The sequence below is a fragment of the Solenopsis invicta genome, chromosome 1 (assembly GCF_016802725.1).
Source record: "Solenopsis invicta isolate M01_SB chromosome 1, UNIL_Sinv_3.0, whole genome shotgun sequence".
Classification (NCBI taxonomy): Eukaryota; Metazoa; Arthropoda; class Insecta; order Hymenoptera; family Formicidae; genus Solenopsis; species Solenopsis invicta.
The window spans coordinates 23,799,777-23,812,992 of NC_052664.1; the positions used below are offsets into that span (position 1 = coordinate 23,799,777).

General features: G+C 30.1%; 1 protein-coding gene across 1 annotated transcript; it reads left to right on the forward strand.

The window, feature by feature from the left end:
* Window positions 1-2,409: 2,409 nt before the first annotated feature.
* LOC105193281 (short-chain dehydrogenase/reductase family 16C member 6) lies at window positions 2,410-11,712 on the forward strand. The gene is made up of 8 exons (XM_011157678.3): window positions 2,410-2,567; window positions 8,933-9,079; window positions 9,650-9,804; window positions 9,947-10,124; window positions 10,680-10,809; window positions 10,909-11,026; window positions 11,248-11,370; window positions 11,560-11,712. The coding sequence occupies exons 1-8, from the start codon at window positions 2,547-2,549 to the stop codon at window positions 11,627-11,629; spliced, it is 942 nt and encodes a 313-aa protein (XP_011155980.2). The 5' UTR covers window positions 2,410-2,546; the 3' UTR covers window positions 11,630-11,712.
* The last annotated feature ends 1,504 nt before the right edge of the window (window positions 11,713-13,216 follow it).

Below are 13,216 nucleotides of genomic sequence, written 5' to 3' on the forward strand. Positions count from 1 at the left end.
TGGAATAAGAAAAAAGATAAGAAAAACTCTATTTAGAGAAAATTATCTATCAATATAGATGTACTCAAAAATCTTGCATATATCCTTAGATCTCTTTATTATATTTATTAATTATTACTATTATCACCGACGAGAAACTATTAAAGACCGCTAACCTTACGGAAGTTTGTGTGACTTAAATTTTTAATGATAAACTGACAATACAGTACTAATTTTATAATTTATTGTTATCTTAAAGTTTCATAGATATGCTTATGTATTTGTAACCCAAAAATTCTCTATTTTTATTAAAAATTGCAGTTTTGATGTTAACATCCAAGTTTGATTATCGACAGAGATAATAACTGATCAAAAAGAATTACAATTTTAAAGCAATATACAATGATGTTATTAAATATAAGTATGCATACTTGCTTATGAAGTATTTGTATAATAAAAAAATCAAGATTTTATTAATGTATTACTTAAATATTTGTATTAACAATCATATAGTCGATAACGTCATCGCTCTTCAATTACCGCCGTGGGGTCCCAGTGACGACCCCGAAAATTCACCCAGGGTTAACGGTCTTTAATAGTCTCTCGTAGGTGCTATTATTATCGCCAAGTTGCGGGAGACTTATCTACGCGTCCGATTCCTGTGGCCACCTCCCAATTTCCTGAGTATATTAGTTTCCCTTTTGTCATGTTTATTCTTCTTATATCCTTATTTTCTCTGTATTCCTAGATGTGTCTCATGATCTTCTATGTGCTCGTGGCCTTATAAATTCAAAAAAGACCGCCAACAGCTCGTGTCGAAATTCGAGCCAGTTTTTGATGGGAATTTCCCAGCCAGAGAGAAACCTGAGAGCGGCCACGCCGGCCTTTTTCTTATAACGCTAAAATTTCCGGCGCACTAACGACGCACATCCATTCTGGTCGGAATATAAACTAAAATTGTATCCATTTTGCGATTCTGTCGATAAAAATGGTTCATGTCTGTGCTAAAATCATGTAGTGGGGGTACCCCCACCATATAATTTTAGCACAGGCATAAACCATTTTTATCGACAGAGTCGCAAAATGGATGCAATTTTAGTTCATATTCCGACCAGAATGGATGTGCGTCGTTAGTGCGCTGGGAATTTTAGCGTTATAAGAAAAAGGCCGGCGTGGCCGCTCTCAGGTTTTTCTCTGTCACAGCTTAGAATTCTCACTTGTGGCGTCAGTCTAAAGCCCGTATCAGACTACGCATTGAAAATTAAAGATTGAAGATTAAAGATTGAGCTTTAGCCAATCAAAATAAAAGGAGTTAAAATTTCCTTGTTTTGATTGGTCAAATTTCAATCTTTAATCTTCAATCTCAATCTTCAATGCGTAGTCTGATACGGGCTTAATGCGCCGCGGTATTGTTTGGTTTCCCTTTACTATTAGCCTAGTTTACACCGAGCCCTTAGGCTTGTTTTCTATTTCTGCACTAGACTGCACTGGAACGTTCCTTCCTGCTTTCACTGACATTCAAACATCTATCTATCTCATTTTAAGTATACACTAATTTAGGGAGTTCAGGAACAGAAAACAAACGGCTTGATATGCGCACTAACTAGTAATTTTCTATTAAATTATCTTAATTTCGGAAATAAATTTAAAAAATAGTATATTAAGTTGGTATAATATGAATCGAGATAATTAAATATATGTATTATGTATACACGCTTTGTCGAAAGTAAGATAAATTAATAGAAAGTTACGAGTTAGTACGCGTATCAAGTGCTCGGTGTAAACTAGGCCATTATCTTATATCAGTCACGAAGATTTTTTTCTTTTGTATGTATAGTCGTGAGCTAAAAGGTTGCAACACATTTTCTTCGATTGTTTTTGAAATGTAGACTTGCTCATCAAACGGTGAACGTCATTGGTTCTTACCTGTGGATCCAACCAATTAAGCATCGAATCATCTACCATCAAAGAAAATGTGTTGCAACCTTTTAGCTCACGACTATACACCCATGGAATTTGATTCTGTCCATAGGGAAATTTTCCAAACTGAGAAGTCGCTATCTTTCTACATACTTACAGTTTATGATTAACGTACGACCAATAAAATGTATCTGGTTACATAGTTCATAACAGTCCTATTCCCTTTCCATGTATGTTTAGGCCTTCGTGTTGCTGCCCTTTTTGAAGGGCTGCCCTTTCTAAGATTTGTATCTTTAATCGGGGAGCGTGCGTAAAAATATGAGTGATTAAGGGTCACTTTCACCAACGCCGATTAACTTAATTGCTGATTAGTCTATCGGAATTGACCAATCGTATTTGTCGTTAAGTAAAAACGACAAATGCGATTGGTCAATTTCGATAGACTAATCAGCGATTAAGTTAATCGGCGTTGGTGAAAGTAACCCTTAATCACTCATATTTTTACGCACGCTCCCCGATTAAAGATACAAATCTTAGAAAGATTAACACCATTAGTGCGCATTCTGCTTGCATTCTGAATAGTGATTTTTCTTAAGAGCTAATTGAAACGAGTTTAATATTATATTGCACAGCTAGTATAATACACAATGGATAGTTATCATGATGAGGTGAGTGGAATAAATTTTATTTCTTTTGTGATATATACATTAACACTATGTAATAGATTCTCAAAAAATTACGTTATAACGCAGTTATGTGCTGTACGTCATTTTAATGATTTATTTTTGCATCATATTCCTGATCAATTTAACAGCATATTGTCGTCATTTTGACCCCTAGTAGCATTTTCTGGCATTTTCTGCAGAACAGAATCTGCGTGCAATTAATTGCAGTAGAATTGAGTCAGATGTGCAGAAGATTATTCCCAAAAGAGCCATGCTGGCAGATTGCTAGCAGACTGCTTCGATATTCGTGCACTGTACTTGTATATGAACTGCTTGCAGGTCTTGTAGTTTAGTAACCCGAAAACTCGAAATATACGTTGTTATTTTTTTTGTTAAATTCCGGCCTCGTTATTCTACGATTCTCCCTTGCTCCCCCGATCACCACCTGCCCACACCGACTCACCCCCGCGCCTCTACCGACTTAGCGGGGAGCTTCTTCTTCTTCTTCTTCTTCTTCTTCTTCTTCTTCTTCTTCTTTTTAAATTGGCACCCGTCCCCAGTGAATTTAGGGCAGGGATGATTTGGCCATTGCACAAAGTTGTATGGGAAACAAAAGGCTTAAATGGGAATACAGGATATGGTTGCACAAAAAGTAAGGAGGATTGCGTCAGCAATCCTAACCGCGCTTTTTCACTCTATTACAAACACGCTTACTAATACACGGCCAACCAGCGAATCCTTGACATGGATGTCTCTTAGCGGGGAGCTGCCGGTTGGTCGTGTCGTCATCGCTCACGATTAGTACGTTAATGTAGAGTTGCGAAATTAACGAGCCGAAAAGAGTGGCACGCTCTCTCGTGGCGCCCAATTCCGTCCGCTGATAATTATTTGAGGGAGATCAACACCGCGTTTCCGAGATTCGCCATGAGCGGGCGACTGAAACTTGTGTCAGGTGCGTAAAAACACCGTCACAAATTTGGCTTGCAGAAACTTGGTACAGATATTGAGCTATCTTGAAGCAGATTCTTCCCGCAAATGCAGTCTAGCAAAGTTCTTCAGCAGAATGACATAAGACTCTTTTAATAGAAGTAGCGCGCAGATCTCGTGCAAATATAGCGCAAACATGATCTGCAGATTTCTGTAAGATTTTTACAACAGAAATGACGCGCAGATCTTGTGCAGATATTGTACAGATTCTGCTTAATTAGCAGCAAAAAAATCTGCTGCCACTGCTAGGTGGCCACGCTGCGGAAGATCTTCTCGTGAGTTGAGTGCGACCACAGGCGTTATATCTAGGCGCCATCGCGGCCGACTTCTTAGCTCATACTCCAGTGAGATTTTTATGAGCTCCGTGTTGTAACCTCGAGACGAATATTCGCTCTTATTTTTTTTAAACATGACGTGTATGTGGAACGCTGTTCCACATAAAATTTTATATTTTTACATGTAAATAACAATTTGTATTGTTATTTAATCTTGTATGTACATACACTAGGTTCCACCGATGCCTTAACACATGAACTTGTACGCGTGTCAAAGCATATCGATATAGTAAATTTGGCGTGTTCCGACTCAAAATATTTTTACATTTCATGCCTGTCATCTGACGATTATATTCAATTAAATTATTAACAACAATTTACCTTTTTTTGATTTTAGTTAAATTTTTTTTACATTAAAGTATATAATCAATTTTTAAGTCAAAATTAAATGTAATTGGTTTACTTTAAGAAAATTAATAAATATTGATAATAATGTAAATGTTATATTAAATTTTAAAATATACTATTGTGTCCAAAAAGTAAGGTGACATTGCATTTATTTCGAAAATTCTTTATTTATTCTTGCAAATCAATTTCGTCCCCTTCAAAGTAATCCCCCCCTGATATAATACACTTATTCCAACGGATTTTCCAATCTTCGAAACAGTTGTAATAATCGATTTCAGGAATGGCCTTTAGCTCCTTCTTCGCAGCGGCTTGAATCTCTTCTATCGACTCGAAACGGTGATTCGTGATTTTTTAACCAAAAACTCGACTAATATCGTTCCACAACCACCGTATTCACCTGATTTGGCTCAATGCGACTTCTGGCTATTCAGCAAACTCAAGCGGCCGCTCCGGGGACATCGTTTCGCTGCGAAGAAGGAGCTAAAGGCCATTCCTGAAATCGATTATTACAACTGTTTCCAAGATTGGAAAATCCGTTGGAATAAGTGTATTATATCAGGGGGGGATTACTTTGAAGGGGACGAAATTGATTTGCAAGAATAAATAAAGAATTTTCGAAATAAATGCAATGTCACCTTACTTTTTGGACACAGTAGTATATGTATTTTATATGATTTTTAAATGCAATTTAAATGTTATTTAATTTAACTAATACTCTGTAGATGCTTAAATTTTTCAATCGATAGATTTTTCTATAAATTTAAGATAAAGACATTAAACTATTTTTCAATTTTTATGATTTAATGACATAAGGTTTTCAATTCATAGATATGAAATTAGACTTGGACCTTAATAATATTACTCTTAGACATTAATAAAAATATTTTTTACATTTATTTTTGATGCAAATTTTGATTATAAAGAATGAAAATAACATTTAAACATTTTTTTTGCCCTGATTTCGTTGATGGACCACCTTAACAAAATTACGTGTGAAACTCTGTTCCCAACTCCTACAAAAAATATTTTTTCAGATTTTTTTCAAAAAATAGGCCACAATGAAATAATTTAAAATAATAAAATTTTTTGTCAATTTTTATCGCAAAATGAGCGGGTAAATTATTTCTGTCAGCTCTTTAACGTTTTATTTGTCTACAAAATTCATATTGAAATATTTTGCTGATCACAAGTTGAAAGTTAGTGATAGCTAAATTTTTTTTCAATTTCCAGAATTTCAATCCAGAACAATTAACAAAAATGCGCAGGTCTACTAAATTGTTTAAATTATATAAAGAGTTATTGCAGAAACAAGGGAAGCAAGCCTCGGTCGGAGCTGCAAATTTTTTTAGAACATTATTGTAGGCTTCTAAATCAATCCCGCCTAGTAAGAAAAATTAAAAAAAATGCGCACGGCTACGAAAAATTATTTAAACAATATAAAATTTATTGCAAAAACAGGAAAACAAAGTCTCGGTCGGGGCTGCAAATTTTTTTAGAACATCATTATAGCCTTCTAAATCAATCTCGACTAGTAAGAAAAATTAAAAAAAATTCGCACGGCTACGAAAAATTATTTAAACAATATAAAATTTATTGCAAAAACAGGAAAACGAAGTCTCGGTCGGGGTTGCAAATTTTTTTAGAACATTATTGTAGGCTTCTAAATCAATCCCGACTAGTAAAAAAAATTAAAAAAAATGCGCACGGCTACGAAAAATTATTTAAACAATATAAAATTTATTGCAAAAACAGGAAAACGAAGTCTCGGTCGGGGCTGCAAATTTTTTTAGAACATCTTTATAGCCTTCTAAATCAATCCCGAATAGTAAGAAAAATTTAAAAAAATGCGCACGGCTATTAAATTGTTTTAATTATATAACGAGTTATTGCAGAAACAAAGGCTTGGTCGGCGCTGGAAATTTATTAGCAATCATATTAAGGTTGCTTGCTTGCGCCGTATAGGAATATAATATTGTCATTATAGAAAAGAAATAGTATGATTTCCCAATTTTCTACTTTGATGTAAATTATAGATCAGAAATATAATTTGACTGCTAAACATACATATTGTTCTCTCTCTTTGCCCTATCCAAGACCAACCAACGAGGGGGTGGCGAGAATATGGTCTCTTTTTTTGTTTTGTTTTTACTGTTTGTGAATGTCAAAATTTTTTTGACTTTTTTATATTAAAATTTATTTGCGTTTTTGGTATTAGAATTTTTTTTATTTTTTAGTTTTTGCAATAAATTTTATAATGTTTAAATAATTTTTCGTAGCCGTGCGCATTTTTTTTTATTTTTCTTACTAGTCGGGATTGATTTAGAAGGCTATAAAGATGTTCTAAAAAAATTTGCAGCCCCGACCGAGGTTTCGTTTTCCTGTTTTTGCAATAAATTTTATATTGTTTAAATAATTTTTCGTAGCCGTGCGCATTTTTTTTAATTTTTTTTACTAGTCGGGATTGATTTAGAAGGCTATAATGATGTTCTAAAAAAATTTGCAGCTCCGACCGAGACTTCGTTTTCCTGTTTTTGCAATAAATTTTATATTGTTTAAATAATTTTTTGTAGCCGTGCGCATTTTTTTTAATTTTTTTTACTAGTCGGGATTGATTTAGAAGGCTATAAAGATGTTCTAAAAAAATTTGCAGCCCTGACCGAGACTTCGTTTTCCTGTTTTTGCAATAAATTTTATATTGTTTAAATAATTTTTCGTAGCCGTGCGCATTTTTTTTAATTTTTCTTACTAGTCGGGATTGATTTAGAAGCCTACAATAATGTTCTAAAAAAATTTGCAGCCCTGACCGAGGCTTCCTTCCCTTGTTTCTGCAATAACTCGTGATATAATTTAAACAATTTAGTAGACCTGCGCATTTTTGTTAATTGTTCTGGATAGTCTGATCTATTTAGAAGCGTATAAGTGTATTTCGTGCAGTTACTTGCAAGTTTGCTTTTATATGTCAAAGTTTCTTATGTATTTTATTTTGAATGAGAATCCCTGCTTTGACGAATCTGCTGCTGCGAATCCGCTGCTAGCTTCAACATCATTACAATATGGAATATAGACAAATAAAACGTTAAAGAGCTGGTAGAAACGATTTATCTGCTCATTTTTTGAAGAAAATTAATAAGAAAAATGTTATTTAAATTTTTTTCATTGTAGCGCACCTTTTGAAAAAATCTGATAAAAATATATTTTGTAGAAGTTGGGAACAAAGACAACACATGTAATTTTTTCAAGGTAGTAAATCAACGAAATCACGGTGGAAAAAACGTTTAAAAGTTATTTTCATTTTTTAAAAATCGAAATTTGCATTGAAAGCAAATGTAAAAAATATTTTTATTGATGTCTAAGTGTAATTGATTTTTCAGAAGTTTTCAAAATTTTATTTGATTTGTTACTAAGAAAATCGTGAAAATGTAAAAAAAAAATCGTTTTTCGCTCTATCTTGGGCACGTCTTCGTATAGAAAGAAGGCCAACTCGAAAAGCCGTAGAGGCACTTTTACTATTCTTATTCCGCTAGGCCTTTTATTAATTTTTAAAAAATCATTTCAAGAGCGTGAAAAAACATCCCCATTTGAATATGGATTTGATCCAATTTTAAATAATCAAATACCCTTCAGAATTCAATTTCTTTTAATTTGATTAATTTTCTTAATCTTTGATATTGAAATTACCTTATTAATTCCTCTCATTTATTTATTTAAATTCATTAATTTGTCTATAATTTTATCCTCATTCTTTATTTTATTTACTTTACTCATATGTCTTTATCTTGAATTTATAGAAAAATCTATCGATTGAAAAATTTAAGCATCTACAGAGTATTAGTTAAATTAAATAACATTTAAATTGCTTTTGCAAATTATATAAAATACATATACATATATTTTAAAATTTAATATAACATTTATATTTATTATCAATATTTATTAATTTTCTTAAAGTAAACCAATTACATTTAATTTCGACTTAAAAATTGATTATATACTTTAATCTAAGAAAAATTTAACTAAAACCAAAAAAAGGTAAATTGTTGTTAATAATTTAATTGAATATAATCGTCAGATGACAGGCATAAAATGTAAAAATAACTTGAGTCGGAACACGCCGAATCTATCATATCGATATGCCTTGACACGCATACAAGTTCATGTGTTAAGGCATCGGTGGAACTTAGTATACATAAATGAAATGTTTAATTCAAATTTAATCTGTCTTTAATTCAATTTAAGACTGTACTAAAATATTCTGGTAAAAGAATTTTACAAATCATGCAGCAGATATATATACAAATTTCTTGCAAGAATTTGACTGCAGAATCTTTCAGAAAAATTGAACAGAATGAGGAAGCAGATCATAACGTCCTGTTGGCAGAATCTTTTAAGAATCTACTGCAAGATTTACAGCAGTCTTGCAGAAAATTGCTACTAGGGTAATAGATTCTCAAAAATTACGTTATAACGCAGTTATGTGCTGTCATTTTAATGATTTATTTTTGCATCACATTCCTGATAAATTTAACAGCATATATTGCCGTCATTTTAACTAATTGTAAGAAGTTTCATTGGGTATATTGGTAATTGGAAATGTCTGATCAAAGAAAAATAAACTTTTAATCATCACATATTTTTATATTAAACGTTATTAGAGTTACATTAATCGTTAATGTTACAAAGAATTCATTAATTTTTCAGACAATTTTGATAAAAACATATAACATCTTGCGCCTACTAGCAGAGATATTATTACTTATTTTGAAAATTATATATTATATTTGCGAAGATATATACAAATTGATCGTTCCACCGAAGAAAAAGAGCGTAGCTGGTGAAATTGTTTTGGTACGTATAAAATTCTTAATATTTCCACATGTAAAAAAATATATTCGGCTATCTTTATAAATTAATAATACGTTAACTATTGCAAAAATTGCAAAATAATGTAGGACTTTTTGATTGTGACGTAACCAGTAGCTAAAAAAAAAAAATATATATATATATATGTTTATTATCATTTATACATATCAAGGGGCATGGTTGCGTCGTAAACGCGCTAGTAAACGCGTTTAGTGATTTATATATACGTTATGTAAGCAAATAAAAAACTTATATCTTAGACTCTGAAATTCTTTTTAATGATTCATATGTATTTTCTTCATCAATAAATTTTTTAAAACAAAAATATAAAAATTTAGCAAGAAAATATAATATTAATGCTATTTATAAAACTTTGTAATTTGTAACAATAATAACTTAAGTTACAATAATAACTTAAGTTATTATTGTTATAACTTACAAAGTTTACAAAGTTTTATAAATAGCATTAATATTATATTTTCTTGCTAAATTTTCATATTTTTGTTTTAAAAAATTTATAATTATAAACTACATTTTTATGTATTATATTATCAGATAACAGGTGCAGGTTCTGGTATCGGAAAGGAATTAGCCATTGGCTATGCTTCATTAGGAGCAACAGTGGTATGTTGGGATATAGATGAAAAAACCAACAATCAGACGATGAACGATATTAAAAAAATGGGAAGAAACTCTGTATATGCGTATCGGTATGTATAAATACTACTTTTTAAAAGAACTTTTTGTGGAAATGAAAAGATAAGTCAAATGGTCGAATTTTACACGTTTATGAATATCTGTAAATACTTATTGAATTATCAATACTGATTAAAATTGGGTCACATTTTACAGATGTGATGTAACAGATAAAGAAGAAGTTTTTAAGGTAGCCGAGAAAGTGAAAAACGAAGTAGGTGACGTTACTATTTTGGTCAACAATGCTGGCATAGTGTTTGTTAAATCATTCCTGAATCAGACCTTAGATGAAATTGCACGAGTCATAGATGTCAATGTAACATCGCATTATTGGGTAATATATTCGAGATATCAAAGTTACAAAAAATGAGAAACAACCGTTAATACAACACACATTTTTGGAAATAAACATATTGTACAAATTTTCCCTCAATAATTGAAATGTTCCAAATTGCTAAATGAGAACATAATATTATCATTTTGCTGTCACACATTCAATTTCGCGAATCTAAGGACAAGATGCTTCCACAAACTGCAGTCATGTAAAGTCTTCCTTAATTGATGATATGTGTACTTACTTTCCTGTTGCTAAATTTAGTTTCAAATTTTGATGTCAGAAAATTGACAAGTTTACAACACATAGTAATGCATTAATTTGTTCGCGCGCGCGCGACCTGAGAACATTTTTTATATCTAATTATCATATATATTTATATATAATTATACATAAAATATACAATAAAAAATATATAATTATACATACTTTATATACAATTATATTATCAAAAAATTTTTCTCGGAGATGTGCTAAAACTTGCTTGATTATCTGAAGTATATTAACAAGTATTTAATTAAATTTTTGCCAAACGTTGTTTATGAAATATTTCAGACATTAAAAGCAATTTTACCAAGAATGATCGAAAAGAATTACGGTCATGTTGTGGCAATTTCATCAATAACAGGACTTGCTAGTGGGCCTTATGGGACGGTTTACGGTCCTTCCAAATTTGCAGTAAAAGGTATTCATTCCATTTTCAAAATCGATAATATAAAAAGTAGGTGTATTTATAAAATACGATTTCTAATATAAGTTTATTTTATTGATATATATATGCCAGCAATTATGGAAGCTATTTCGGAAGAATTGCGTATTTTGAGTAAAGGAAAATCTTCCATCAAATTTACTACTGTTTATCCGACTTTTGTGCAAACCGGATTTGCTGAATCAAAAATTAGGTAATTTTACAATACATTGTAACAAATGTTTAGTAATTATCATGTGCACTATATTTCTTTTATATTTGCCATATCAGGAGTATTTTTATATTCTATTAATAGTACCGAATATTTTAATATGTAATAAATTTTGTTTATACATCAAAATTATTTAATTAATAACTTATTTATAATGGTTATTAATATAGTAAATGATTCAATTTTATTATTTACCCATATAGGTTTTCATGGTTAGGACCACTTTTACCACAGAAAGCAGCCGCGTTAATAATTAACGCACAAAGGCAAAATTGTGAAAACAAAAGCTTGCCTTCAATTGTTTTGCCCGGTTCTAAACTAATGAGGTAAGTATCTTATAAATAAAAATTAAAATATAGCACGCACGCATGCGCACACGCAAACAAAGATAAATCATTATAAATATTAAATACCCTCGTATTACAATTTTTGTAATTATAATAAAAATATTATTAAAAATATTAGTATAATAAAAATGTTATTTTGACTATATAAAAATATAATTTTTATTTCAGACTTTTACCTGACAAAGCATTTAAATGCATACTAGACTTCATCGATATAAGTGCTTATCCAGAAGAATAAGAAATTGTTATTCTTGATTTTTCACGTCTCATAAAACATAAAATTGTATAATTATAATAAATTATATAATTATAATAAATCAAGAAAATAAGATTAAATCATTATCTACATTTCTTAAACAATTTCAATTTTTATTACAATCTTGATATACCGAAATTATACAATTTTACTTTTTTTATGATTTGAAAATTTGAAAAAGTATACACTTAAAAAAGAATTAAATAATCTTCATAAATGGTAGTAAATTGAGTATAATTATTTAATTGATATAATTATTTGTATCATACTTATCATACTTATCATTCTCAATACCAAAAGTCCGATCTCAATATCAAAAATCTTATCGAGTCTTAGTCCATTGTCAAATCGAGTCTGAAGTTCATTCACAAATAAATAATGATTACAAATATATTTTCAAGTTTCGCAAGAAGTACTTAATTGGAAGAAATAAAACATAATGAAATGTTGCAAAATATAAATTAGCTTTCTCAATCACCAAATTTTATCTAATCGATTTTTTATGGAAAAAGATTGATAGAATTGTACATAATAATAATGAAACAGGGGGTGGTTCTCACAGCCGAAGATCCACCTGTAGCACGTAGACTGCAGTCCATTGTGCCTCAGAATTGTACATAAAAAGTGGTAAATTAAAAAAAATTTTTTTTTAATTTTATAAAAGCTCTAGTACAATATTAAAGAAAAAACTGTACAAGAGTTAAGTTAAAAAATCTTTTAAGAAAGTGTTTCAATAAATAGATTAGTTGTATCAGTAACTGATAATTCGATATCGTAATTGATCAAATATAATCAGTTATTTATGTAATTATATACTGATAATCAGTTTAATGAAATTTTTTTTTTAGAGATGCCAAGATTGTCAATAAAGCAAATCAGAAAAGAATTCTTTTGTGAAAAAGAAAGTTTAATTTTGTTTACTTTTTGTAAATGTATGAAATTTCTGTTATTTCAATCATAAATTTTATATAAATAGTGCATTTTTGCTAAAAGCATCATTTTTAAATTTATAAATACATTTCGAAAATAAAAAATAATGCTTTTAATAAAAATAATTATGTAATTATAAAACCAAATATTAAAAAGAAAATAGTAAATAAATTAATTCAATGGACTCTCCAAATATAAATACTAAAAAAAAAATAAAAAGCTAATAAGAGTAACAGCTTGATTGTAATAGTGTAAATTAAAGTGTATAAACTTTAAATCCTTCCTTAATTGTTTAATACTTCAAATTTTTCGACTCATTTTGCAGGTCTTAACGCACATATTACAGAATTCCATATAATCAATCATTCGTCCTCAATCCAAAACTGAATCACTCACCAAATATGTTTCAATTGTAATGTAATAACAAAAATAAATGAGACATTCCAGAATATATTTTTATAAGCAATTCTTAAAATTAAAAGTATTCTAGTAAAGCACAAGGCTTTACAAAAAGAATAATTTTAATCAGCATCAAATTTTTTGCGTTAAATAATCGTTTTCTTTTGATCAGTTTTTTTGTGTTAAAATTCCGAGTTATTGAAACTTCTCTGTATTATAACATCTCTGTTTACGCTGCAT

Bases quoted from the DNA above. Each gene is read 5' to 3' on its own strand.
- LOC105193281 (XM_011157678.3), top strand. From the start codon at position 2,547: ATGGATAGTTATCATGATGAG. The intron at 11,027-11,247 runs GTAATTTTACAA...TTACCCATATAG, and splicing joins TTTGCTGAATCAAAAATTAG to GTTTTCATGGTTAGGACCAC. The intron at 11,371-11,559 runs GTAAGTATCTTA...TTTTTATTTCAG, and splicing joins CCCGGTTCTAAACTAATGAG to ACTTTTACCTGACAAAGCAT.